The sequence below is a fragment of the Hippichthys cyanospilos genome, chromosome 1 (assembly GCF_059441005.1).
Source record: "Hippichthys cyanospilos isolate Australia breed blue-spotted pipefish chromosome 1, RoL_Hcya_1.0, whole genome shotgun sequence".
NCBI lineage: Eukaryota > Metazoa > Chordata > Actinopteri > Syngnathiformes > Syngnathidae > Hippichthys > Hippichthys cyanospilos.
In genome coordinates, this window is record NC_142369.1 from 9321172 (window position 1) to 9349049 (window position 27878).

General features: G+C 41.5%; 3 protein-coding genes across 4 annotated transcripts; 2 read left to right on the forward strand and 1 right to left on the reverse strand.

The window, feature by feature from the left end:
* Positions 1-1134: 1134 nt before the first annotated feature.
* klc2 (kinesin light chain 2) lies at positions 1135-10670 on the reverse strand. Its single transcript, XM_088429073.1, has 14 exons — positions 10584-10670; positions 8967-9212; positions 8575-8902; positions 7696-7912; positions 7441-7630; positions 5802-5975; positions 5630-5729; positions 4546-4595; positions 4389-4456; positions 4084-4192; positions 3883-4017; positions 2760-2884; positions 2623-2680; positions 1135-1672 (listed from the first exon to the last, which is right to left on the reverse strand). Exons 2-14 carry the CDS (start codon positions 9192-9194, stop codon positions 1589-1591), a joined length of 1866 nt encoding a protein of 621 aa, XP_088285199.1. The 5' UTR covers positions 9195-9212; positions 10584-10670; the 3' UTR covers positions 1135-1588.
* A 1020-nt stretch (positions 10671-11690) lies between these two features.
* On the forward strand, positions 11691-15291 carry wdr55 (WD repeat domain 55). Its single transcript, XM_088422628.1, has 4 exons — positions 11691-12213; positions 12483-12589; positions 12667-12936; positions 14291-15291. Exons 1-4 carry the CDS (start codon positions 11707-11709, stop codon positions 14607-14609), a joined length of 1203 nt encoding a protein of 400 aa, XP_088278754.1. The 5' UTR covers positions 11691-11706; the 3' UTR covers positions 14610-15291.
* A 405-nt stretch (positions 15292-15696) lies between these two features.
* psip1b (PC4 and SFRS1 interacting protein 1b) lies at positions 15697-27196 on the forward strand. Of its 2 annotated transcripts, none has more exons than XM_088430577.1 (12): positions 15697-15813; positions 16188-16285; positions 16428-16492; positions 16585-16720; positions 17855-18409; positions 18731-19048; positions 19746-22745; positions 22831-22940; positions 23829-24504; positions 25150-25251; positions 26544-26769; positions 26843-27196. In XM_088430577.1, exons 2-12 carry the CDS (start codon positions 16208-16210, stop codon positions 26848-26850), a joined length of 5274 nt encoding a protein of 1757 aa, XP_088286703.1. In that variant the 5' UTR covers positions 15697-15813; positions 16188-16207; the 3' UTR covers positions 26851-27196. The 2 variants fall into 2 exon arrangements, with proteins under 2 accessions (XP_088286703.1, XP_088286712.1); XM_088430586.1 differs by having other exon boundaries at positions 22837-22940.
* Positions 27197-27878: the final 682 nt, after the last annotated feature.

A 27878-nucleotide genomic window follows, 5' to 3' on the forward strand; every position in this document is an offset into this window, starting at 1 on the left:
TAATTATTAACAAATATTTGTCCACAAAGTGTCAGACCTGTTCTTATAAAAAAAAGAATAAGTAAATATACTTAAAATCATAAGTTGACAGGTAACGAGAGGTGGCACAAGACAAAGTTGGGTTAAACCATTCTTGTATGGGAGAGAATCTGGGTTTTTAAAATGATGAACTTGAATAGCCTCATGAAAAAAAAGTTTTTCCTAAAATGTTTAATTCAATAATGATAGTTCCTTCAAGTACCCCCAGGGGTACTAGTACTGTATCCCCATTTGAGAACCACTGTTTTTGAGGGTCAAGACTAGAGTTTTTTATTTATAGTTGTAAAATGGATTTTGGTTGAGGTTAGGTAATGTTTTGTGATGTATAAAATGATCATAATGGTTTATCTAATTTTGAGGTTTTGCAAATAATTCAACAAGATAAATATTGTTCTGATTGGTTTCTCTTTTGTAGTTTTGAGTAAAATAAGCATTTTGGTTTTATTTTCGAAATTAACTGCCAAATTTTAGATGCATGTCATTTGCAGTATTTATTAGCAAGAAAAGTGAAAATTATACGTGGCAAATTATATTATTATATTGGTGTATTTTTCACTCTGAAGCTGTAATCAAATATCATTTTAAACACTATATACAGTATACTTAAAGTATCCTTTTTAAAATGTTTTTATTACAATTAATTTGTTATTGTTGGTGAAAAAATTCAATGTTTTTCAATATAAATATTACCGGTAGTCATACTAGAAATGAAATCATTAAACATTTAATCTACATATACAAATACATTTTAAATTATTTATAATTGAGTTGTACATTTTAATTGTTTTTTTTTAACTATTATTCATCTATCTAATTATAAATGAAAATTTAAGACAGTTACAAATGATTTATTTAAAATCTTCTCAACAGAATTTACCTATGCATGTTACTTCATTTACAATGACAGGGTAAGTGATTGGTATGACATTCTAAAGTGAAATAATTTCAAATATTCTTTTTTTTTTGCTGCTGAATTATTCAGTTTGATTTTTATTTATTTTTATACTCATAACTTTTTAAACATTTTACTAAAAATGAAACAGCACTTCAAGCACAGCATTTTCAGCATTTTAGCATGTAAATAAACAAGCTTCGCTCAGTCCACATTTCTTAATTTATTGAAGCATCTTCAAGCACGTTTATTGATTTGTGGAAACATGTTGGAAAACCGTTCCAGGCTAGTGGTTAAAAGTCCTAAAATGATTGTGGATTCAATCGTGTGACATTCATTAAGGTGCTACTACATCTGTACACCAACAAGCGCTACTTGTTCTCTCCCAAAACCCCGCCCACGTTCTAAACAACCAATCACTATCGAGTAAGTGACTTCACGTGACAGAAAGCAAGCGACTAACCATAGCGACGTGGGTAATGGAGCGTCGCCGCGGCGACACGTAAGCCCGGTCTTCGATGATCATGCTACCGTTAGCATCTTGAGGCCTTTGTGTTCACATGCTAAGTGTGAATGTACAACCAAGACATGGTGTCTGATATGTTGAACAAAAAAATAAAAAAGCGAGATTTATGTGCGTCCCTAAGGCCCCGCCTTCTAGCCAATCAGGGAGTTGCGTCTAGTGAGGTCCACGTTGCTGGCACTGAGCCCCCGACAGTCTGACAGGCCCGAGTTTGCGTCCTAGGAGAAAATGAGCAAACGCTTACTTTAAACCTGGTGGCATTATGTTACAAATTACGGAAATTCCTTTGATTTTTTTTTTTATGATATAAAAGAATCAATAGGGAAAAAAACACTAGGGAGTTGAAATTTCCAGGTTGGCTAAAACGTGTAAAATTTCAAAATGTAACAATTCCGACATTTCGATGATTGCAGCTGAAAGTGCGAGATTTTGTGTACAAAAAAATCATTGTCCAAATTTTGGACCATATAAAACCATTATAATAACAATTTTCGAAATGCTTTTTTTATAGGATTTATTATGTTGATTTTCCTACAATTTTTGCAACATTCTGTTGAGCGGCGGTCAAACTATGTCAGCAAACAGAAAATTCTTTGTTGACTTTTGTTCACCTCAAGACAGTAGGTGGCAGTAGAGACCAGTTAAAGGCTGACTTAAGCTGTCATTGTCACTTCACAGGCTACAAAAGCAGACCATACCATTTTTTATTTTTTTGTGGGTGTTAATACATGTAACCAACATATGTATGAATAGAATTGATGCTGCGGTACAATTTGAGTGGTTGAACTATAAAAATATTCTTGAATAACTAATTATTACGTTTTTAAAAGCGTTTACAAAATTAGGAAAAAATGCGATGTGTATAGTTTGCAAAGTGTGTGCACAGGGTTAAAAGTGTGTGAGGATTTTAGGAATGAACCTATGTCAAGTAAATTTTCTAATACTTTCTGTGGTGCGTGAGATCACATTTCAGTAGTGGGAATTTCTATTATGTGCGAGTGGATATTTGACCCTGTTCTAACAGTTCAAAAACGTGACAAAATATTATTTTCTACTTGTGATTCTCAGTAGTGCAAAAAAAAAAATTTCAGTAGTGTGGTTTTCATAGGGTTGGTGAAATTTCAGCATCCCATATTATTTTTTGTTTCTTTAACAGACATGCACTGACCTGCGCTGTCTCCTCGGTGCTCTTGTTTAAGAAGTTAAGGGAGCTCGCTCTCTTCATTCTAGAAAAGAAGTGAATCAAGCCTGATTATCATCGTCACGGTAATCGCCACGGTACGCTAGCATGAGGCGTTTGCCAACCCTGGGTTGCGCGGTTCTTGCGGTCCGCTGCCTTGAAGTTTTTTCACCAGCATCTCGCTGCTCCTCCTCAAGGCATCGCGGATCTTCCCGAAAGAGCCGCTGCGGCGAAGAGAGCCGTTGCCGTCCTATGGGAACGCCGCATTGAGATTTGTCTTAGCATTTTAGTAGTGCGTGTGTGTGAGACACCATTTTCATTGTGAGTGTGAGCAGTTATTTTTTTCTAATACGTGGTAATGCTTTGCAGGAGTCACTACGACATTTTGGTAGTGTCAGGGTTAGCAAGTAGAGTAACTGTGTGTGTTATCATTTCAGTATTGTGTGTGAGGGATTTGTCATTCACTTAGCTCCCATTTAAACCTGTGTAGGCATTCATATTGCATTTGGGTCTCCTGTTTTTATCCATTTTCTCAGATTGTGGATGTGAGATTTGCAAGATGAGCTGTGATTGGTCGTTACCTAAGCCCTGAGCAACAGTGATGGAAATTTTAAGTCGACATCAAGCTGCAAATTTTGTGCCCCATGAGATGATAAACTCGATCGGATTTTGGTGCATGGATGAGAATTTATGCCATGTAAAATACATTTTTTTAAATGAATGGAAAGATGACCAGTGCTCCTCTTAACTTTTTTAGTACCAAGGAAAAAGAAAACTATAGAGGGCCGGTATATTAAGCATTTTCACTCATCTTTCAAGGCCTACAGAATATTGTGTGCTATGTCTGTGTAAAGATGGGTGGTATCATATGAAATATTGATTTCCGTTTCTTACTTTGAATTGCATGTAGGCAATGTTATAAGTGTAGAAACACTGCCATCCAATGGTCATATATATCACTACAGTGCTCAATTACCTTATGTAAGCAATAGTCAAGGGTGTCAGCTACCCTTCATAAAAATATGTATAATTGATGAAAATATTATTATTTTAAAATTTGAGGTTTCATGTCCATGACACTGAAAGAGTTCATTCCTCCTCCACAAACTTTATATACTTATGAATTCTGTGTTTGGACTAGAGGAGAAATTTTAATGTAAATTTATTGGGTTGACCTCCCCTTTAAATTTGACAGCAGCGCATGTGAACGCATTTCACAAGCTTTTCGGAACCTCCGGAAGAACTTACCCCGTTCCACTCGGCAGAGTCGTCGCCATCGTTCTCCCCCCTCGCCGTCCCGCTGCCGCTTTCCCTGCCGTGTCGGCGCTCCCCTCCGTCTTTTAGCAGCTCTACCACCTTGCTTTGGTTAATGGCATCAAAACCCTGAGGGAACGCATACGCACGTTCAACTCCCTGGAAGAAATTCGCCGGGCATATTATTTAATCTACCTGCTTGCGGGATTTGCTGGCGCACTCCTCCAGCGTTTCGGCGGCCTCCAGTTTGCCCTGGCGGCGGTAGAGGGCGCCCAGACTCTTGAGCGTGGTGTTGACTGTGGGGCTGGGACAAGAACAAGAACTCTTTCTGGAGCACTTCTCAAAACCAAGCGAAAGAAATCCCCATCTGCTGATACACTACTGGAGGCTACGGTCTTCTTTTTGTTCCTCAATATGGCAGTAATCTTACTCGTTCTTCGCAGAGGATAAAGAATACATCTCAATGTAAGTATTATTTTAATAAGAAAAGAGGTACTCACCTGTCGACCTTGCACGCCTTGTACCAGCTGCCGTATTCCATGTATGGCCCGGCCTCCTTGCGCTTGCCCTTGAGGAAGGGAAGCCGACAAAAACATGACTCGTCGTTTTTAAAAATGCCCGTCCGTATAAGCATGAATGTGCCGTGTCTCAGCCCACCTTGCTTTCTTCTCGCTCCTCGGCGTGCATCCAAATGGGTTTGTTGTCATCTGCGACACACACAACCTTTTCAAAATGCTTGTGTTGGCTCTTTGGAAAATAACCTGTAAAATTCTCATGCTAATGGTAAAATTTCACAAAGGCAAAAAAAAAAAAATAGCAACTACATCTAACATCAACCGAAATCATTCATGCCAAAATTCTCACACATAAAAAAAAAAACGACTGCAAAAATCCACACAAAAAAATCTCACGTTACTTTGAAAAATTCTTCCACTAACACAAAACACTGCATTTTTTTTGGTGAATGTGAAATTTTGGTTTGCCAAATAGTTTTTGTCTAACTTGTTTTTTAGAGTATGAGAATTTTTTTTAGGTGTGTACTTTTGTGTTTTATGTGTGAGGTCTTTTAAGTGCTTTTCTGTGTTGTGTGGGGGTACAGATTTGTGTGAGATTTTTTTGTTGTGCTCGAGAGTTTTTGGTGCATGCGAGATATTTTTTTATGTGTTTAAGCCATATTCGATGAGTTAGTTTGTCATATTTCATCATTTTATTGGTGGGTTTGAGTTATTTTGGTACACAATTTTTTAAGGGGGGCAGTATGATATTTTGGTGTTCCTTAAAGGGACTGTTTTCATTACAGCCAGCAGGAGGTACTGCAGGTGCTGCATTTACCATTGTCTGTAGATATAACAAACATGGCCGCCTCCAGAGAAGTGCCCCCCATGTAATGTAATTTAATAACTAGACCTAAGATTATTTAAAAAAAAAAAAACATATTGTTAGTCATTAATAACACATTTATTTGCAAGTTTTTTAAATTTACAATCATTAATTTATTCATTTTAAATGAAAAATGGTCTAAATCTTACACACTGTCCCTTTAAGGGTTTTTTTGTAGAGTGAGTTTTTTGTAATTGAGAGTTTTGTTTTTTTTGTCTGAGGTTTTTGGCTGTTTGAGCCATGCAATTTACTATTGACAATCAAAGTCTTTTTTGGGGTGTCCATAGTTTGTTTTTTTTTTTTTGGCTGCCGGGGGGGGGGGGCATCCTCAATGGGCTATTCCTGGTGCCATGCGACGTACTGTTGACGGAGCCAAAGTCCCGCTCGTGCGCTCGAGTCAGGATGTCCTTGTAGAGCGTCTCGGCATCCTTGAACTTGCCCTGCTTCAAGTAGCACGTGGCCTGCAAGCAACGCACATCGCTCAAACAAAAGCCGGGGCGAAGATTTTCAGAAAAGCAGAACAGCGCCCCCACCAGGTTGTTTTTGGTCTTGGCCACGTTGGGGTCGTCGACGCCCAGCTTGGACTGGTAGATCTCTAAAGCGCGGCGGTAGTAGTACTCCACCTCGGTGTACTTGGCCTGGTTCTGGCACAGCAGCGCCAGGTTGTTGAGCTGCTTGGCCACGTCCGGGTGGTACTTGCCCAACACCTGGGGGCGGATGGATAGCCAAAGAGTTGGTCCTCGGAAAAGCTTCCGAATGATGGATGAGTTGCTGGATTGTTTTAGTTGGAGTTATGGGTGCAACACAGCACAAGTGTAGTGAAAACATACATTTCATTTTGCCTCTCTCTCTCCAACACCTTCTCCTCTCCCGTTTTTCTCTTTCCCTTTCTACCCCCTCTCCTCTCCCTTCCTCTTTGCCTCTCTCTTTCACCTCTCTTCCTCTTTCACCTGCTCTCTTCTTTCTCTCGTCTCTGCCTCTCCCTTTCACTTACTTTCTGCCTCTCTCGCTCTTTTCCCCTCTCTATTCCTGCCTCTCTCTCCTTCTAGCTGTTTTTTCTCTCTCCCGCTTTTGTTCTCGCTCTCGCTTTCTTTTTATCTGATTCATTCCATTTCTCCTTGTTTCTCTCCCTCTCTTTTTGCCATGTTCTCCTCCCTTTCTTGCTCCCCTTTTCCCTTATCTCTTCCCCTGATTCTACCCCAGTCTCCTTCTCTCCTTTTTCTTTATTCTTGCTTTGTTCTGCCTCTCTTGCTTTCTCTCTTCATCCCTTTCTTCATCTCCATCCCGTTCCTCTCTCTCTCCTTCTCGCTGTTTTCTTTCTCTCCCGCTTTTGTTCTGGCTCTCGTTTTCTTTTTATCCGATTCATTCCATTTCTCCTTGTTTCTCTCCCTCTTTTTGCCACGTTCTCCTCCCTTTCTCGCTCCCTTTTTACCTTATCTCTTCCCCTGGTTCTACCCCAGTCTCCTTCTCTCCTTTCTCTTTATTCTTGCTTTGTTCTGCCTCTCTTGCTTTCTCTCTTCATCCCTTTCTTCATCTCCATCCCGTTCCTCTCTCTCCTTCTCGCTGTTCTCTTTCTCTCCTGCTTTTGTTCTGGCTCTCGCTTTCTTTTTATCCGTTTCATTCCATCTCTCCTTGTTTCTCTCCCTCTCTTTTTGCCACATTCTCTTCCCTTTCTCTCGCTTGCTCCCTTTACCCCTCATCTCTTCCCCTGATTCTACCCCTATCTCCTCTCCTTTCTCTTTATTCTTACTTTCGTTCTGCCTCTCTTGCTTTCTCTCTTTATCGATTTCTCCATCTCCATCCAGTTTCTCTCTCCCTCTTTTTGCCTTTCTTCTCTCTTTCACCCTCACTCGCTCACCTGCTTCTCCACGGCTCTCCTCTCTCTTCCTTTCTCCCGCTTTCATTCTGCCCCTTTTACTTTCTCTCTTTATCCCTTTCTCCACTGTTTCTCTCTCCCTTTTCCCTCTGGCTCTCCCTTTCTGTCCTCCTCTCTCCCTCACCCTTGCTTCCTCTCTCACGATCTCCTGCCTCTCTGTCGCTCTTTCCCTCCCTGTCTTTCTGCTTCTCACTACCTCTCTATCTCTTTCTATATTCTCCCTTTCCCTAAATTCTCTCCCTTCTGCTCTGTCCCAATGCAGCTGTAGTCACAGGACGCAAGTTGGACTATCCTACCTTCTCCCGGATCTCCAGCGCACGCTTGCACAGAGGCTCGGCCTCCTTGTATTTGCCCCTCTTGCCGTAAAGGACGGCCAGATTGTTGAGGGTGGCCGCCACCGCCGGGTGGTCTTTGCCCAGTGTCTTTTCTCTGATGGCGAGGGCGTCATTGAGGAGGTGCGCCGCTTCTTTGTACTTGTTTTGGTCCCTGGACACACAACACGTGTTAGAAAGTCACATTAGGTTGTGAGATGAGTATGATTCCTAGGGCACCTGTAGACGAGAGCCAGGATATTGAGCATGGTGGCCACGTCGGGGTGATCGTGTCCCGACGTCTTCTCCAGGTCCTCCAAGGCCTGCTTGCATAAGGGCACCGCCACCTCATAGCGACCCTGTGAGGCGTACTGGATCACCAGATTGTGGAGCGTCCGCAGGCGGGCCGGGATTTCGTAACCACCCTGCTGCGCCGCTACCTCCCCGCTGGGCTGGGCTATGTGGAAATGATACCGTCAGGCAAGGTTACTTTTACTCTATGAAAATCTCAGATCTTTAGGAAGATTCCAAATTTTTGAATTGTAGTGTGCTAAAGTTGCTAACAGTTCAGAACTTGGTAAACCAATGGGAAGACATTTTTTGAGTGCTGGATAAGCGGTAGGGCTGCAGCTGTCGCATATTTTTTTTGTATTTGGATATACCGCAGAAAAATCAAATAAAATATCCAATTTCCGGATTTAACTCTTTCAGTGCCAAGGAGAAGGCAAGCTCTAAAGTGCCAGTATATTTAGGATTTTCACTCATCTTCTAAAGCCAACAGAATAGTGTGCTATGTCTGTAAATATTGGTGGTATCATATAAAAGATTGAATTCTATTCCTTAATTTGATTTGTATTTAGGTGATATCTGTGTTATAAGTGTGGAAACACTGCCATCCAATGGTAAACCAAATAACATATTTCCCCTTAACTCTTGTATCTGATTAAGTATGATGTGGTCTAGTTTACCAGTAAAACGCTTTAAGCAACATTATGGACCAGTTCAAGCTTCAATTACTTCACCTCCATTAATGCTCATAGACATCAATGGCAGCAAATGATTGAAATTCAGGTCAGAGTTGGTCATCCCTTCATAAAAGCGACGTATACGATATCATACCTGCCCCGTGGTCGTCGTCATTGGGGAACAAGTCGTCCAAGCTTTCCTTGGACGTTTCCCTGCCGGCGCTCGGGTTCTTCTCATCTGAGGGCGAGGCGGAGACCGAATCGTCGTCGTCCAGTTTCTTGATCTGGTTCATGAACTCCAGGTGCTTCTTCTCCTCCTCCAGCTGCGCCACGCTCTGCTCGCTGCGCTGCAGCTTGTGCTGCGTGGCCGCCAACTCGTCGCGCAGCCACTGGTTCTCCTGACACAAGCGCCGCACCTGAGCTCGGAGCTTCTGCTTTTCCGACTCCACCGCGCTCAGGTGGCCAGACAGAGCGATGATCACCTGGACGATGGTCGTCAGCTCATTACAAACGTGCAGCGGAAAAAAACAACAGAAGGTCGCTTACCTGCGCTTCTCCTAAGCCCAACTCAATAGCCTCCATGCTCTTGCGCAACGCGCCGGACTTTTCCTGGACGGCGGGCGGCTGGGCGCAGTCGAGAAGCGAGTTGAGGAGCTGGGCGTGCTCGCCGCGCAGCGTCTCCAAGCCCTGCATGACGGCCTTGGTGTTGACCACGATCTCGTCCTGGCTCAGACGCTCCAGGGCTTCTTCTCGAGGGTACACCATGGTGGACATGGCCAGGTCTCATCAACACTTGAAGAAAAAACGGAAAATCAGATGTTTCGAGCATCTTCAAGGATCAGCGGTGTCAATTTGATACGTGTTTTTAATAAGTGAGGTGTAAAACTATTCGTGCGTCAATTACTATTTCTTTTTTCACTTTAAATACATCAGAACCCCTTTGAAGTTATTTGACTTTAGTTTGTTGAGCATATCATAATAAAAAAGAAGCAATATTATTTTTTTTTTCCCAGGCTATTAGGTGCACCGGTATATAAGCTGCAGCAGCAAACATTGTGCAAAAAAACAAGGCTGTCACAGATAAGAGGCAGGTTGTAGCATCAGACATCTATGCAGGAAAATGTTATATGGGCGTTTTTTTTTGGGGGGGGGGATTTAAAATGTTGTTTTATGGCCTGCTTACAGAAATATCCTATCTTCAACAGATTGAAGAAGCCTGCAAGTTGAGCACCAACATATTTGTAGAAAATGGATGCATGGCTATTTTCAACACACTTTCAGGAAGTTGCAGATAAATAGCAGTTCAAACTCAAAATCAATACTTCCAATAGTATCTTCTTCCATCTCTCGTTGTTACATCGTTGTAATCTGATTTATGACTTACTGGTTTGTTTACATCACACTTGTTTGGTAGAAATTTATGAAGTTGTAATAAAAGCTTAAAGTACAGCAGGTAAATGTTTAGTCAGATAATATTTGGAGTTGAAGTAGACAGATCCAGTTTATTTTGTGTATAATACATATGATACCAGCTTGTTTTACCTGTTTAAATAAAATATGGGAAAAAAAGATGATAAAATTGCATTTGCAACACTGAAGAATATATTGAACCTTTTCGACCAATTCCGCAAAAGGTGACGTTCTTTATTGACTCTAAACTGACCAATTTGCCTGTCCTCTGTGAACCCCGTCATCAGGGGTCAATGTTTTTGTGCCACGATGCTAAGCCGGCATCCATTCCAGTCTGTACCCCGTTCCTCGCCCAAAGTCAGCTAATATGGGCTCCGGCTCACCTGCTAATGGGGACAAATGCTACGGATGAGGGTGAATGCTTGCATAAAATGACTCCTTCCAAACATCATACAGCGACTGGAAACGTCATTATTGACATTGGCTGCTACGTCATCCCTCACCTGGCCGTGCCCCCACCGCAATGCACCACTCGGCTTCACTGACACGGACAACAGAACCAGCTGATGACATGACGGACGTCATCGAACCGGAGTTGGCCGCCATTTCATTATAACACGGACTCCATCCTCACTGCAGAACGACTGATGACAAGTGCACACTCCCGAAACATTTTCTTTTTCTTCAAGACGAATATTTCTCGCACGCATACCTCGTTTTCCCCAATTCGACTCGAAAAGAAAACATACAAACCTGCATCGAATAATCCCGGCGAACAAAGCTGCGATGTTGTGATGACTGAGCCGCACCGACCCGAGCAAACCTGTGTCAAGTTACGCTTACGTCATATAAAAGCCACTTCCGGGGTTTTCAACATTAAAAGTGTTGACAAAACAGAACGAAACGAGATATAACAAAACAAAAAATAATCAGCATCAAGGTCATAAATGGTACACTTTTTATAAATATTGTATCTGATAGTATTTGTGAGATAATATGAAAAAGCAAAATCTATGATTTCTAAATATATTTCAACATTTTTCGTTCGTTCCTCCAGTTATACATGGAAAACATACATATTAAATATGATGCAGCGTTTTTGAAGAATTTTTCTGATTTAAAAAAATCTTCAACCCAATCATTTTCAATGTACAATTATAATCAGATTTTTAGAAAGCTTTCTTAAATTTATAAATAATAAAAATACATTTAATCAGAATACTGATTTCATTTTCGTTTTACACATTACAGTGACAGAGTTGCAAACAACATGGTTACTAGTCAATTCCGATGTAAAACTGTTTATTCGAGTATACATGTTAACAGTGTTGGTAGTTATGCTAAGTTGATTAAGAACAAACTAAGGTACATATAAAAATGGCTAAATGTATTTCACATTTTTACCTTTCTTTTAGATGACTCAAATGTTTTGTAAGTGTGTTCATGTTGAGAGCCTGACGACTAAATTAATACTATTGCAAAAAAATCCAGTGCTGCAACAAACTGTTTGATTAATACATGGGAACCATTTCAGCCAAAACATAAAAATGAGCTCATTTAAAGTAAATTGTGAGTAAATTGGTCATTGAAAAGTTCAACATAAATCATACTTTATTACAGTGTGTTAAGAAGGAGGAAAAGAGGAAAACACGGTATGGGGTGCTTGAGAACTATCTGGTACATTTTGTTTCAGAACAAATATAATTTACGCAAAAAGTGCATATTTCTGTTTTGTGTATACAGTACGTTTGAAATTTAATGGATATTGCCTTCCAATAGGATTCCCACTCCATACCGCTAGATGGCAGCATCGTACACAAACGTTTTTCCTTTTTCCTACATCACACGAAGAAAAAACGACGCAAGCGAAAACATCATGGCGGCCACCACGGAGCACGCCGGGTTGCCTCCGACATCCAAAATAGACACAAACGTACCAGCCGCAAGCTCCGAAATCGAACCGGGAGGCTTGACTTCGGATGACGACGGTGAAGACTCGACCGAACCGAGGGTCCTGGACACCCCCCAGGACATCCGGCTCGAGGCGGTCGCCAACACTGTGGCGGTCCATCCGAACCGAGACATGCTGGTTTGCGGGGACGTGGACGGGGATGTGTACGCCTTTTGCTACTCGTGCACGGAGGGGGAAAACCGCGAGTTGTGGTCCTCTGGGCACCACCTGAAGTCCTGCCGTCAAGTGCGCTTCTCCGAAGACGGCGAGAAGCTTTACAGCGTCTCCAGGGACAAAGCTGTCCACCTACTGGATGTGGAGCGAGGACAGCTCGTCACTCGGATCCGTGGCGCTCACGGCGTTGCCATCAATAGTCTGCTGGTGATAGACGCCAACCTTCTGGCGACTGGTGACGACGGAGGCACACTGAAGGTCAGTGCTTCTCAAACTCTTTACAGCACGCATAGGATGGATGAATGGATGGATCGAAACAAGGAGACATAAACTGTCTGTCTCATCTGGTAGTATTTTCCCATCATTTCTGAAATATCACCACACGTTTTATGAAAGTATTCAGAGCGTTCTGTATTTCTTCCGTAGAGCTGCATGTCGTAAATATTTTGGTTGTTGTTAAAAATAAAAGTACTTGTTTCTCATTTAGTGAAAAAACACATTTACACTAACACTTTTTTTGTCCAAAGGTGTGGGACATGAGGAAAGGTTCAGCCATCATGGATTTGAAACACCATGAGGATTACATCAGTGACATAACCGTGGACGAAGCCAAAAAGATCCTGCTTACTGCCAGGTGAGGTCCTACACGCTCCCACGCTCGTTTTTTTACGCAAACCACTGCTAACTTCCTGCACTTTGCCCCGCAAAAAGTGGCGATGGCACCATGGGCGTCTTCAATATCAAGAGGCGGCGCTTCGAGTTACTGTCAGAGTACCAGAACAGCGATCTGACCTCGGTGGCGCTAATGAAACGAGGCAAGAAAGTGGTGTGCGGGTCTAGCGATGGAACCGTCTACATCTTCAACTGGAACGGCTTCGGCGCCACCAGCGATCGCTTTGCCCTCCAGGCCGAGTCGGTGGATTGCATCGCCCCCATCAATGACCACATAATATGCACGGGCTCCACCGATGGCTATATCCGGTCAGTTCCAACCCATGTCTCACTTATTTTGGTTATAAATCGGTTATCGATTAGTTATCGTTGCAGCTCTTAATTTATTAAAACGCACGCTTAAAAGTATCCCTTAGTTCCCGCTTTTCTTCGCAGTTCTCCAAATAAGCAGCAAACCGTGCTTGCTTAAAGCTGTTTATTTGTCATTCTGGGTTGAACAAATGTTAAACAAAAACAAAATTAAACATCGTTTTACTTCAAACACGTTCAATCAAACCATAGAAGCTTATTTAGTAAAAGTAAGCTCACTAAATGCTAATCATTTTATTTAATAGCCGAGTGGTAAGATATTTGTAAACCGCCTTACAGCTATGCCTTAAACATTAGTTTCATCACCTTTTGATTTTTAATTACTCGTTAATGCATATTCCAAAAAATAAAACTACAAGATTAAACTGACTATTTTAGCTAGCCAGAGAAGCTAAATCGTGACGTGGTTTTTATGACTATAAATTTATCTGTTTAAATGGATAATTTTAGCAATTTAAATTTATAGTCATTAAAATCATGTCACGATTTAGCTGTTCTAGCTCGCTAACATTTGCTTGTTAGCCGTGCTACTTTTGTACTGCTTGCACTGTCTTTTGTTTAGCGGTACAACATTTTCTTGGACATATTTTTTATTTGATTGTACATTCTAAAAAAAAAAACAAAAAAACCCTTTAAATTAAAACGGATAAATTCTTAGTCACAGAAACAGTATCACAAATTAGCAGCTGTGGCTAGCAAAAGTTGTTAGCTGTTATCATGCTTGCTTATGATTGCCTGAACTGTTTTTGTTGAAGCAGGACAGCATTCTCTGACTTATTTTTTTTATTTATTGTACACCCCCCCAAAAAAAAATCCTTCCATTTTTAACATTTATAGCCACAGTAGAAGTATCACAGATTAACTGCTGTAGCTAGTTAACTTTGTTAGCAGTGCTTATGCTAGCTTAGTACTGCTTGCACTGTTTTTTTTGTTGATTGTAGATTCCTTAAAAAAATTCAAACAGATAAAAAAAAAAATTCAAACTGATAAATTTATCGTCATAGTATCAACAATTAGCTTTTGTGACTAGCTAATATTGTTAGCTGTGCTCATGCTATTGTATTATTGCTTGAACTTTTATTATTTTTTAAATGGACACCGTTCATTATGACTATTACAATTACGAACTTTTTAATAGCATGTCATTATCAATGGCTATGTTTGAGGGGGGAAAAACTTGTTTATAAAAATGCGCTTTAACTGGCTTGTGATCGATAAAGCATGATCGATAGGCATTCGCGGTATTTCTTTTGCCTGGCACTTCCTCAAAGATTGTGTTGCTTCTTCCGATCAGAGCCATCAACATCCTCCCCAACCGCGTCATCGGCTGCATCGGGCAGCACGTCGGCGAACCCGTTGAGGAGATCGTCAAAAGCCGGGACTCTCGCTTTCTGCTCAGCTGCGCCCACGACCAGCTCATCAAGTTCTGGGACATCTCTTCTTTAGCCACGACCACCGTCACCGAGTACCGCAAAAGGAAGAAGAAAGGCGGACGCATGAAGTCGCTTTCCAAGAAAGCTTTAGGCGACGCCGACTTCTTTTCGGGACTTGTCGAGGAGCCACATGAGGAGGAGGAGGAAGAAGAGGATGACAGTGACAGTGGAAGTGATTAAAAAAGTTCATAGAAATCATTTGATGGTCTTTCCCCCCCTACGAACGATTTAACCGGCTTCCAGCGAGCTAAAAGTCTCTATCTAATCTTCCTGTAGACGCATGGTAACAATCAAAGGTTTGGAAGCACGTCTGATTTTTTTTTTAATGTATTATTATGATTGAGAAGGTGTTTCCAAACTTTTGACAGGTACTGTACAATTGTTCCATGATTGTTTGCTTAGTAGCATTTTTTTTTGTTTTGTTTTGTTTTATCATTCGATTGAAGACTTACTATCATTAATTATGCTTAAAACATTGTTTTGTGTTTGGTTGCTTCACCAAGCATTTTCCCTGACAAAGATTATAACAAAGTGAATTGTGGTCAGTCTGTTGGTGTGTTGTTGAGTTATTTACTTTAGCTAAGGCTAAATATTGCTCACTGCTGTTTGGTGCTTTGAATGAGTGTTTTCATTGACGTTTGAGATACCCTACTGTGTGAGTAGTCATTGAATGCATCTCCAGTTAACTATGAGCAATAAAAGTACTCGCTTTCTTTTGCTTCTCGACATAGCTACCAATCATTAAATGCAAGCACTTTTTTAAGTTTTTTTTTGTTTTTTAACCTTGTTCAAAAAAATGAAACTCAATTGGAATAAAATACCTCGCTGTCCCACTTTGGGAATGCGCTGCAAAGAAGCTTAACCCGCTATGGTCTGACTTCATTTCCCATGATTTGTCCACATAGTAGCAGGACGTAGGTTTAGAACTGATAAAACATGAACATAAACTCTTTTTAGACATTTCTGCATTAGGTGAATCTCAACTTCTAATTTACCACTTGTTTTCTATCGTTAAGTCTTTAAATACTTAGAACAATGTGATGTTGCCCTTTTTTTGGCATGCTGAAATGAAAGATGGGCTTGAGGTCAAATAATTATTGTTATTAGCGCGCCTTTTTTTTTTTTTACAAAATATATATTTTAATATAAAACTGCATCTAAACGAGAACTACTTTCACAGTTTCACACCTTCAACTTTGACCCCTCAACGCGGGAAGGAGAAACAGGAAATGAGGTTCCCGCTTTGCGTATCACGTGAGGTGGAGAGTTCCGCTTCGGTCACGTGACACGTAGCGTAGTAACCAGTAAGCTTCCGTTGGCGCGGAAGCGCTCCATTTCTGCCGCGAAAATAATTCATAATACGGATTATAATTATAGTTACTTGGTAAGTAAACCTTACGTCTATTTTTTTCATGCATCCCGCACTAACGTGACGCCGACTTGACGGTTAAATCTTCACGGAGAGCCGAAATGCTCCCAGCTAGCACGCTTGCTAGCCTGCTTGTAAACAATGTCCTTTCTTGTTCTTATTCTTCATTTCACTTTAATGCCGCTAATGTTAAATCTACCAGTAATCCCATTTTAAGATGCTCCTTGTATCACTTTTTGTTTACTTCGTTCAATTGTAATTTTTGATACCTAAACGGCTACACGTGCGTGTGGCGCGACAATGTGTGGTTACATGATGTGGATATATGTAATGCTACATAAACATGACGTGTTTTTCATCCTTAATTTATATGTAATTGAATGGTACAGGGCAGTTCTGACGCATCAAGATGCCGAAAAGCCAGCAGTTTAAACCAGGGGACCTCGTGTTCGCCAAAATGAGGGGTTTCCCTCACTGGCCTGCCAGGGTAACATACACACGCACACAATCAGAATCCAGAGCCCCACTGGTGAAAACACACAAACAAGGCTAGAAATAACATTCTACCCCCCCCCCCCCCCCCATCCCACCCCCCAAAAAAACAACAACTTTATTTGTGATTCTAACAGGTCTGTAAATCTGATGATCCACACAAGAAGCGAATAGGCGTTTTCTTTTTCGGGACTCATCAAATGTATGTATCTGCCTTGTGGCATCACTTCAAACTGGGTTTCCGTTTAATAAGAATATGATTGACTAAACTTTTTTTTTTTTCTTTTCTAATAGAGGTCACCTCCTGCCACAAGATATTGTCCCGTTTGCTGGTAACAAGTTGCGCTATGGCACTGGCAAACGCCTCAAAGGCTTCACTGAGGGCATGTGGGAGATCCAGAACACACCTGGTGTTGGGAAGAAATCCACGGTCAGTGTTTATTACTGCTATTTACCACGTGTATGATGTGATCGTTTTTTTCAAACTAGTTACACGAGGGGTTATTATTATTAGGCCTATGTATAAATGAGTTCACTTATGACGGAATTACCCTTCTTTAACTATAGTTAGGTAATTGGCAGAATAGAAGTAAAAAAATTGTGGAAAAGCATGCTATATGAAAGCTATACAATGATGTTAATCTGTGTTTCATTGTGCTAAAATGTTTTTTATGTCATAGCCATGTTATTTTGAAATATTTAAAACTAGGTACGGACTGGTTACTTTTTTTTGTTTTGTTTTTGCTAACTACAAAAGTTAGTATGTTTACAAATACACTGTCCACAATGAGTTAGGTGTATTATAAACATCTCATACGGACGGTATTTGTTTTCCTAAATTTTTGGGATAGGGAAGCAATTCCATTGATGTGATGGATGGGCTTCATTTTGTGTTTTCCATGAAATGGTCTCACTGTGTATGGTGGGCCTGCATTCATATCACAATATCCCGAACTTATTGTGAATAATATATGCTATAGACTCACTACTGAGGCATATAACTAGCTAACTAGCATGGCTGACAATTAGTTTAATTCCTTCTCAAAGTGGAGAGGGGCAGAGAAAATAACCCATTTGTGAAAATAACTCATTCGTTCATTTAAGTCACAGGTGTCAAACTCCAACCCTCAACGGCCAATATCCTGCATCCTTGTGATGTTTCTTTTTCCAACACAGCTGAGTCTAATGATTAGATTAACAGGTAGATCTGCGGGGCCTTGATAATAATTATTTGAATCTGGTTTGTTGGAGAGGGAAACAGAAAAACATTCGATATAGCAGCCCTAGCAGACTGGAGTTTAGCACCAATGATTTAAGTAGTTTTACTGTTGTACTACATTTCCATTTGATTTTCAACAATACAATTTTTAGGTGGACCTATGGAGCACATTCATTATGATAGGATTATTTACCCAAGCCTTTCAAAATAATACATTTTAGATATTTGATTGCAATTCGGTGCAGCCATGAAATTGCAATAATTTTACTGACAGTTATCATACAGTCAGATTTCCAGTAATTCATGCACTCACTCTCTCTCTCTTTTTTTTTCTTGCCTCCTCAGTCTGCATCCAAAAGTCCACCTGCAAAACCAGCGACAGCTTCCAAAACAACCTCTGCAGCTGATGATTTGCCTGCAACACAATCTCCCACCTCCAAAAAGAGTCCCCCAGCCAAAAGCTTACCCGCTAAAACACCTTCGCCTGCAAAATCAAGGGGCGTAAAATTAAACAAAGATGCAAATGTCGATTCTGTGAAAGTATCTTCTGTGGCATCTGAGCATGCTCACGGTACATTGCACCTGAAACAGTGTGTGGTCAAATGCATCCCGACTAAGACCCCGGCCAATCTCATTGCCGCAAATGACTTGTTGCCCTCCAGCCACTCAGCAAGCGCTTTGAGCGTATCGGACACTGACAAAAAAGATGCGCAGGCGAACAAAAGCCTGAGCAGATCTTCATCCAGGTCATCTGCGCATATACAAACAGAGGATGATAAAATGGAAACCCAGATCCCACTGGAAACCTCTATCTCTAAAGGCGGTGTTACAGCGACTTTGGCATCTCGGAAACGAAGTTGGACGAATAAAACGTCGGAAAAGAAGAGTGAGGCACCAAAGGTTAGCATGTACAGCACATATGGATAATTCTACAGTGAGCTCTTGGCTATTCGTGGATGTAAGAGATGTAATTAGCAAAACTTCTCAAATCATGCGATGTTATTTTGAAAAGATCTCTTGATGTCAGAGGTTTTCTTGCTGGAGGTGCCCGGAAATTAGATGGAAAAGTTTGTCACCAAGTTTGTATATAGAAGCAAAATCTGTTCAGTTAAAAAAAAAAAATGCAATTGAACATGTTTCCAATTGGCGAATGAATGAGTAGGAGTTCAGTGCATTCATAATTGTATTCCTTTTGACTGTCTTTTCAATGTTCTCCACAAGACTGAAGAAAGCAAGACGGCACTGAGCAGCATGCATGTGACTGCAACCACGCTGCGACTGAAGCCATGCGTGGTCAAATGCATACCAGCTAAAACTCCGGGCAGCCTTGCAAGCATCACTAAGAGCGACAAGATGGCGACGACCGCGAGCGTGCAAAGCAGTTTGTCCACAATGTCTACAACACCATCAGATGACCTCAGAACTCCACACAAAGTTACTGCAAAAGAAGACAGTGTCCCTACAGAGACGTCCTCATCGACGCCATTGATAAAGAGGAGACGAGGCCGTGCGAGGAAAGCCAGTTTTGACAAGAACAAGGTACAAACATTGATATTGTTGCCCTGACTTTTTTTTTTTTTTAATTTTGGTGTTGAAATGGAAGTACCTGTGTCAAAATAGAAGTGCAGATTCTTAGATATACAAAAGTAAAATGTATTTTATTTAACAACAAAAATCAATTTTCCACCTTATGGTGAAGGTGAACAATCAAAAAATGCTTTATTAGCTTGCAGATTTTTTTTTTTTTTTTGTCAAATTCTCAGGTTAGCATTAGACAACAAATTTTTGGTTTTGCATTTTGTTGTTAGAATTTGGGAACAACATTTTTTTTTTTTAGGCCTATTCCAGTCATTAGTAGACACATAGGCTATATTCACACAGCAAGGCTTACTTTTTGTTTGAGTGTGTGTTTTGAGGGTGGAGCATAGGAGGATATTTGAATGTAATTTATTGTGTCTTATGCTGCAGTGGGCTAAAATGTGGATTTTTTTTTTCTTTTAATCCAATGAAATCGCCCAGCACAATAATTGGGTAGGCCCTAATTCATATTTCTATCAATATCATTTTTTTATTAACGTCGTCATCATCCATGCAGGTTTAAAAAAAAAAAAAAGAAATCAAACCTATTGTGATGAAGTAATAGTAAAAAACATGAAAATACATCCCTGGCATTGAATGAATTTCAATGGTTTGTTTTTAAAACTTAAAAGTTTTTTTTTTTTTTTTGCCTTCCTAGGTTGCAGTTGAACCAAAGACACATAATGTCCAAACTCCTGCTCCCACAAGCACACTACCCGAATCCCACAGTGCTCCCACGGCTCCCAAAACAGCTGATCAGGCCGAACCTGCTCTGACACGAACATCTATCTTCAGCAAGGGAACAGGAAACGAGGAACAGAAGCCGGTGACGATGATAGAGAAGTCAACATCTCGCCGGGGCAGGAAGAAGGTTGACAAAGAGGAGACTAAACAGAAGGGAAGCGAGAAGAGAAAGTCGGTGATGGAGGAGTCAACACCTAGCAGGGGAATGAAGCGAATGAGAAAAGAAGGGGAAAAGGATAAGACAAAGCAAGAAGGAGTTGAAAAAGAACAGCCCGAAGTTACAACACAGGAGTCCACATCTAGCCAAGGAGAGAAAAGGAAGAGAAAGGAGGAGGAAAAGGAGGCGGCCAACCTGGAAAGAGGTGAAATAGAAAAGGCAGAGGTGATGAGTAAGGAGTCAGTCCCTAACAGTGAAGGAAAGAGACAGGAAGAGGAAAAGGAGGACACCAAGCAGAAGAAAGGTGGGGAAGGAAAAAAGCTGACAACAGAGGTGGGACCAACTCGCAGAAGAGCAAAGTCAAAGACAAAAGATGGAATAAAAGAGGAGACCAAGCCGGTAGGAAGTGTGGAAAGTAATATTGCGCTAACAATCGAGGGACCAACACCTTGCCAAGAGGTGAAGACAAAAAGAAAAGGGGGGAAGACCAAACAAGGAGGAGGCGATGAAGGAAAGACAAAGGTGATGACGGAGGGGTCCTCACTTAGCCAAGGAAAGGATGAGACCAAACTGGCAGGAAACAAGGAGGGAGAGTTGGTGATGACTGAGAAGTCAACACGTAGTCGAGTAGAGAAGTCAAAGACAAAAGAAGGGAAAAAGGAGGCAACCGATCAAGCAGAGGACAAGGAAAAGAAAACTGAATTTACACTGGAGGAGTCAGCACCCAGTGATGAAAGGAAGAGCAAGAAAAAAGACACGGAGGAATCCAAGCTGGCAGGAATCAAAGAAGGAAAGGTTGCAACGGAGGACTCAACACCTAGCCGAGAAGAGAAGTCAAAGACAAAAGAAGGCAAAAAAGAGGAGACCAAGCAGTCAGGATGTGTGGAAAGCAAGACTGACCTAACAAACGAGGGACCAACACCTTGCCAAGAGGAGATAACAAAAAGAAAAGAAATTGAGGAGACCAAGCAGGTAGGAACCAAGGAAACGGAGACAAAGGAGATGACAAATGAGTCGACAAAGAGACGAGACAAGAAGTCAAAAACAAATGAAGGCCAAAAAGAAGAGACCACGCAGACAAGAAGCAAGGAAGCTAAGACGAAGATGACCATGGGGGAATCAACACCTAGTCGAGGCAAGAAGACAAAGACAAAAGAAGTGGAAGAGGGGGACATCAAGCAGGTAGGACTTGCCGAAGACAAGATTGAAATGTCTACAGATGAGTCTACATCTACCCAAGGAGAGAGTACAAAAACAAAATTACAAATACAGCAGACCAAGCAGGCAGGAAGTGAGGGAGGAAAGACTAAATTGACAGCGGAGGAGGCAACTCCTAGCCAAGGAGAAAGCAGAAATGGAAAAGAGGAGGAGGAGACCAAACAAGCAGGAGGTCATGAGTCTAAACCTCGCCAAAGAGAGGGGATGAAGACAAAAGAAGTGGGAAAGAGAGAGACCAAGCCGCTAGAACGTGAAGAAAGAAAAATAGAGGTGACAGCAGAGAAGTCTACACCTAGCCGAGGAGAGAAGACTAAAGGAGAAATCGAGGAGACCAAGCAGGCAGGAGGTGAGGAAGGAAAGACTAAGGTTACGACAGAGGAGTCAAAATCTAGCCAAGGAGAGAGGAGAAAAGCAAAAGAAATGGAGGAGACCAAACAGGCAGAGTTTTTACATGCAGAAGGAAAGATGGAGGTTACAGCAGAGAAGTCCAGGCCTAGTCGAGGACAGAAGACGAAAACAAAAGGAGAACTAGAGGAGACCAAGGAGGCAGGAGGCAACGACGGAGGGATAACAGTGACGGCGGAGGAGTCAACTCCTAGCCGAAGAGAGAAGACGAAAAGGAAAGAAAAGGAGGAGACCAAACAGGCAGAAGACCAAGAAGGAAAGACAAAGGTTACGACGGAGGAATCAAAACCTAGCCAAGGGGAGAGGCCGAAGACTAAAGAAGCGGTAAAGGGGGAGACCAAGCCGGTAGTACCTGCAGAAGGAAAGATGGAGGTGACGACAGAGAAGACAAGGCCTAGTCGAGGAGAGAAGACAAAAACAAAAAAAGAAGTAGAGGAGACCAAGCAGGCTGGAGGCGAAGACGGAAGGATAACGGCGACGGCGGAGGAGTCAACACCTAGCCGAGAAAAGAAGTCAAAGACAAAAGAAGGCAAAAAAGAGGAGACCAAGGAGCCAGGCTGCAAGGAAGGAAAGACAAAGGCTTCAATCGAGGAATCCACACCAAGTCAAGGAGGGAAGACGAAAGGAGGAAAAGTTGAGGCCGAGCACGCAGGAGGCAAGGAAACGAAGGTGAAGGCGATGACGGCGGAGTCGACACCTAGCCGAGGAGAGAAGAGGAAGAGAAAAGAGGAGGAAAAAGACAAGCCCAAACAGGAAGGAGTTGAGAAAGGTAAAACTGAGGAGTTGACAACGGAGGAGCCAAGATCTAGCAGAAGAGGGAAGAGGCAGACAAAGGAAGGGGAAAAAGAAAAGACCAAGCCGGGAGGAGGCGAGGAGGAAAAGACAGAGGAAATTGGGAAACCAGCCATGGAGCCAAGGATAAAGGAAACAAAAGGGGATGCTCAACAAGACTCCGTTGGCGGCAAGAAGAGAGGGAAACAAGAGAGCCATAAAAAACAGACGTTAAGGAAGGAGGAGGAGATCCAAGGACAGAAAAAGAGATCAAGGAAAGAGGACGTAAGTGAGGAAGGACGGCTGCCCGTGAAGGCGAGCAAGGGCGTGCGAGCCAAGGAAGGACATGACCTAGATGAAGAGGTGTGGCTGCTGCTTTTTTATTAATTAATTGATTTCGTTTTGCTCTTTGCGCTTGTTTTGACCTGCAAATGACGTTTCGCCGTAGCGCCAGGAGCGGCTGGCTGCTAAGAGGGAGAGCGTCCTGAAATCGCTGCGAGGTCTGCTCAAGGCCACGCAGGGCGGCAAGCGGAAGGACGGCGGTTCCAGGGGCATCGCGTAAGTGAAATCAATGTTGGCTTTCGCAGGTCATTGGAAACCATTGTCATTAAATGTATGTTGCAAAAATGTTTCTTTTACCAATGTCCAACACGAAACACTGTCGCCCGGTGTCAGAAAAACGGCCTCGACAAAATTCTGACACGTACGACCTCTGGATTCACATATTTGCCTCGAAATATTTCATCATATGATGATCAAGAAGAAAAACCTGCATATAACCTTAAAGTCACATATCAAAAGTTCCTCCTGGCCAAGGTTTATAAAAGAGAAATATATACACACACACACTATGATGAAGGAAAAGTGGCATAAAGGTTAAGAGATTTGTCTTTTCCACACTCTTTTTAATGATATGTTATGGATTTCTAACTTCTGATTACTATGAAATTACCAATGAACAATTGATACAAACATTTTTATCGGGTAAACATGTGTCCATGTTAATCTTACTTAAGAAGAAAAACTTGGTCTATCCATCCATCCGTTTTTTTCTAGCCGCTTATCTTCACTTGGGTCGCTGGTGCCTTTCTCAGCAGTTTTTGGGCAGTAGGTGGGGGATACCCTGAACTGGTTGCCGGCCAATCGCAGGACACAGACGAATGACCATTCACGCTCCCAATCACGCCTAAGGACAATTCAGAGTGTCCACTACACCTGCCATGCATGTTTTTGGAGTGTGGGAGCAAGCCAGAGTGCCTGAAGGAAAACATATTATTTTATTTTACATTTAGAATGGATATATGTAATTGAATAGTGTTTTAACATTTTAATTGACAGCAAGACTGGATATGCATGCGTGTGTGTATATGCGCTTGGACACGGCTATTACATTAGTTTCACGTTGCATTGATACCTGCAGAAACCTTGTTCTGCTTGTCTCTTTAGGAAGTCTGGCATCAGAGGGAAGACGAAGCGGATAAGGGGCCAGAAGATGCTGAAAGAATCCAACGTCCCAAAGAAAAGTATGCACTTGAAAGCGACAGACAAAGCACCTGTCACGGAAAACCGAGACAAAACTCCATCGAATCCGAACCAAAGCGACAGCAAAGGCAACGAGAGCCCCGAACCGAACGAGGAGCTCCAGAAGAAAGACGGCAAGAAGTTGATTGGAAAAATCGTCAAAGCGACCACCAAGGTTCACGTGAAAACAATGATGGGCACAGCCTCTCTGCCGCCGCCATCAGAGGAGGAGGAGAAAAAGGCGACTACTGCAGCAAGCGTCGAAGGGACGGCGTATCGAAGCTCCGAGGAAGACAAGAGGCCGGAACGAGTTTTGACGGATGATGAGAAGGCCGTGATCAAGTTCCGCAATGAAAAAGACGCCGGAAAGACGGCGACCGGCGACAAGGGCGGCAGCGCGGCATCAACGCCGCAAAGTGGCCCAAAGAGTCGCAAACTGACCGCGCCCGCCGCGGATGACCAGCAGACTGGCGTCTCCAAAACAGGGGACGTGGAAAATCATCTCCAGAAGAAGAAGAAAAATGTCAACTTGACACAGACTGATTCAACCCTGCACAGAATCCACGGAGACATCCGCATCTCGCTCAAGAGCGACAACCCGGTAAGCCTTCGCAAAGTTAGCAAAAATGAGAAAAATGAGTGTGTTTTTATAGATTAACTAACTGAAGCTAGGTTTATAAAACTAAAATTAACTTTCATTGTTGTTAAAATTGGTTTCATTTCCATCATTGTCCATCACACGCACTAGTCTAAAAAACGAATACGAAAACTAGTAACCTAAATTGAAGCAAAAAATTAAACAACTGAGCAACTAACAATTGCTCCATTTTGTGGAGTTTTAAGATGTTGATCATTTTAATTGAAGATGAATGATTGAAGTAATTAATGAATGATTGAAGTAATTAATGATCATGATCAACTAAATCACAGATTAATTTGAGTAGTTGATTCACCTCAAATTTATTTCTGTGTAACTGTAAAGCTCCACAATGCAAGGTTGTAATTTATTACATATTATTAATGCTTGTGACTTATTTTTCTTTTCATTCTATGCTCAACAAATAATCCATTTTTAAAACAAGTTAATAAAAGTAATAACTAAAACAGATTTTCTCTGTACACCAATTAAAACTCACTTACAAAACCATTGACAACTCTAAATAAAAAACCTGGACATAAATTGCCTCGCTCACTCGTTTGTTTGACCGCCATCACGTATCGCTAACATTTTCATGTTTGGCGTCAGGATTTTGCCAAGTGTCTGGCGGCCTTGGATCAGCTCAGCAGCGTCTACTTGACATCGCAGCATGTCCAGAGGCACAGCGAGCTCATCTCCACTCTCAGGAAGGTAAACGTGCGCATTGCCCGAGGCAACTTTTGCTGTATCTCACAGTCAGAAGTCAAAAGAAGTCTTGTAAATCAAGCTACCTGCTTGTCGGTGCTCCATGTTTTGTGTGGTATGCACCATGTCGCTAGAAAGCCCGGTGATGAAACGCCCTTCAAAGGGAAACTATTTCTTGAGCTATTTTCAGCAGTATAAAGTTCATATATTGTCCATAATTTATTTCAATTATGCATAAAACACTCCTAAAAACATCCCTATGCTTTTCATTGAAAAAGACATCACAGTCTCATAGAGCCCTGGTAGCGATCACTGCTGGCCTGTTTTGTGGGTTTGGTCATGTGATGTTTGCAAGCTGAGCCATGATTGGTTATCACCAGAGCCAGCACACATGTGATGTCATTTTCGGTCAACAGCAAGTGGCAAATACATTCTCAAAGGCTTTGTATTAATTGGACATGAAACCTAATGGTTGTCATATGAATTATAGACAAAAACCTTTCCTGTTGAAAATTGCCAAATATGCCTATAAATATGCTAGTTGACTGATTACAAGTTTGCAGACACCTGTAATGATAATTAGGAGACATTTCTCTATGATCAAATATTGAAGAGGTACCACTATTTTGTCCTAACCTGGTTGCCTCATTCTATCCTTTTTTTTTTTTTTTTTTTTACCAGTTCTAACATTCAGTCCCAGGTACTTATGGGTTTTTCAATTTATTTTCTAGGTTTTGCCTAAAGCAGGGTCTAAAAATGGCAGTTACTAAATGAATAAGGAACTAAATTAATGGATTACTTCTTGTAATTAAGCACCTAAGGTAAACTTGGGCAAACATTTTGCCTAGAGGGCTACAAAGGTTCTAAAACTTGACAAAAGGGCCAGGCCAGGAGCAGATTGATGGTTTTCATCATCCATCTCATAATTGAAAACAGTTTGCAATATTTCTGGAAAAAGTTAACAAAGGCAACAGCAGTGTTATTCAAGTCTTAATGTATTTATTGAAATAATTATAACAACTGAAAATTAAATGAATAAAATGAAGCCTCTTTTTTTGTGCTGACAGTTACTATTTTTGAAGCAGTCCCCTAAATAATATCCCACACCTGCGCTAGATGGTTATCTGCTAATTTGTTGCGCCAGTAAATCGATCCTAAAATTTAAGGGCTTTGCTGCCACCTTGTGGCATGTGGCGGCAATCGGTAATCACATTAAGCGGTCACGTTCATTATAAGTGGATTTCATTGTTCAATGTTGTAGTAGATCGTAGTCGTAATGTTGGTATGTCCTCCCGCAGATGCGCTTTTACCGCGCCAACCAGGATATCATGGACAAGGCGGCCATGTTGTACAACCGCTTCAAGAACGCCTTCCTCCTGGGCGAGGGCGAAGAGGTCGTGAGCGCCGCCTTCCTGCGCTCGCTTCTTGAGGAGAAGGAGCGCGAGGAGGCGGAGCGCTGCAAAAAGAACGAAAATGCGGCGGGAGGCGGGGAAGAGGAGGTCCACGGACACGCCACGCCTTCAGGTTCGCTTTTCCCAATCATTTCCTGTACCTTCATGTTTCAAGCAGATAATCATCCGCGTGCTCTTCTTCGCAGGGGACTAACTTCTACGACGGAAGAAGTCAAGCGTGCGACCTGGATGGGACTGATCCACGTCCACACAATTCCCATGGAAACTTGAACTGAAACAAGATTTTAGTCTTGAGCAGACGTTTGTATTTATTCACAGTAATACCCGCCACAACTCTGTCTCCGGTTTACTTCAGGAGGGTCCAGTACCAATTCAGTGATGTCTTTCGGGCTTTACTTTTAGGATTTTTTTTTTTTTTTTTTTTTTAATGAACACTGATTCGATGTTTTCAATTATAATTTCTCCAGTTTGTTGTACAGTGATGTGGAATCAATGCAGCCGCTCGATGCATCATTCAATAAAGGAGATGCACTCAGTGATCTGGTTCTCATTTATTTTTGTTTTCTATATTAAAAAGCTGCCAAATGAAAGGACATTCTTTGTTTCCCCCCTGTTATGTAAATCCCTTGCGTGATGCATCTCGCTTGTCAGGGTTTTTGAAAAGCCTAGTAGACATTTTTTTTAATCATTATTAGTCATTTGCATTTGTAAAAGGGAAAGTAAACAAGGAATACATTTTTGCTCCAGAGTAGATAATGTACTAATATATTTTTATATTCTATACCAAGATTGGTATTTGTAGACCGTGAGCTTGTCCTAAAAGTAACTGACCAATTGGACATCATTAATTGAAAGAATTATTACAGAAGTCATTATTTTGCACAGTCCTGGAGCTAAAGATTCTTCACATTATTGGATTCGTTATATAATTACACCGTTCACAATAAATTTGGGATTTTGTGAGAGTTGGTGTCATGATATTTTGTTTCACTTCTGAGATTTTTGAGATTTGTATTGGGCAGATAAAATATTTCATTTTGTGTTTTCAAAAAAAATGTTTGCTAATTAATATCCCTAATTTATAAATCTTTATTGTCATAGTATAGCTGCTATGCAACACAATTAGGAGCGCTGTTCCGATTGGAGCGTGTTAAATATATTATGAACAATACATATAATAGAATTAAATATAGGTTTAAAGGTAATATCAAATTCTTAGTA

What these genes read in the sequence shown, in the direction of transcription:
- psip1b (XM_088430577.1), top strand. Translation starts at nt 16,208, where the DNA reads ATGCCGAAAAGCCAGCAGTTTAAACCAGGGGACCTCGTGTTCGCCAAA. An exon ending in CCAGTTTTGACAAGAACAAG is followed by an intron (nt 19,049 to 19,745) that starts GTACAAACATTG and finishes TTGCCTTCCTAG; the next exon opens with GTTGCAGTTGAACCAAAGAC. An exon ending in TCATCTCCACTCTCAGGAAG is followed by an intron (nt 25,252 to 26,543) that starts GTAAACGTGCGC and finishes GTCCTCCCGCAG; the next exon opens with ATGCGCTTTTACCGCGCCAA.
- klc2 (XM_088429073.1), bottom strand. Translation starts at nt 9,194, where the DNA reads ATGTCCACCATGGTGTACCCTCGAGAAGAAGCCCTGGAGCGTCTGAGC. An exon ending in ACTCTGCCGAGTGGAACGGG is followed by an intron (nt 2,885 to 3,882) that starts GTAAGTTCTTCC and finishes GCGTTCCCATAG; the next exon opens with GACGGCAACGGCTCTCTTCG. An exon ending in GCACCGAGGAGACAGCGCAG is followed by an intron (nt 1,673 to 2,622) that starts GTCAGTGCATGT and finishes ATTTTCTCCTAG; the next exon opens with GACGCAAACTCGGGCCTGTC.
- wdr55 (XM_088422628.1), top strand. Translation starts at nt 11,707, where the DNA reads ATGGCGGCCACCACGGAGCACGCCGGGTTGCCTCCGACATCCAAAATA. An exon ending in AAGATCCTGCTTACTGCCAG is followed by an intron (nt 12,590 to 12,666) that starts GTGAGGTCCTAC and finishes CCCCGCAAAAAG; the next exon opens with TGGCGATGGCACCATGGGCG. An exon ending in TCCACCGATGGCTATATCCG is followed by an intron (nt 12,937 to 14,290) that starts GTCAGTTCCAAC and finishes TCTTCCGATCAG; the next exon opens with AGCCATCAACATCCTCCCCA.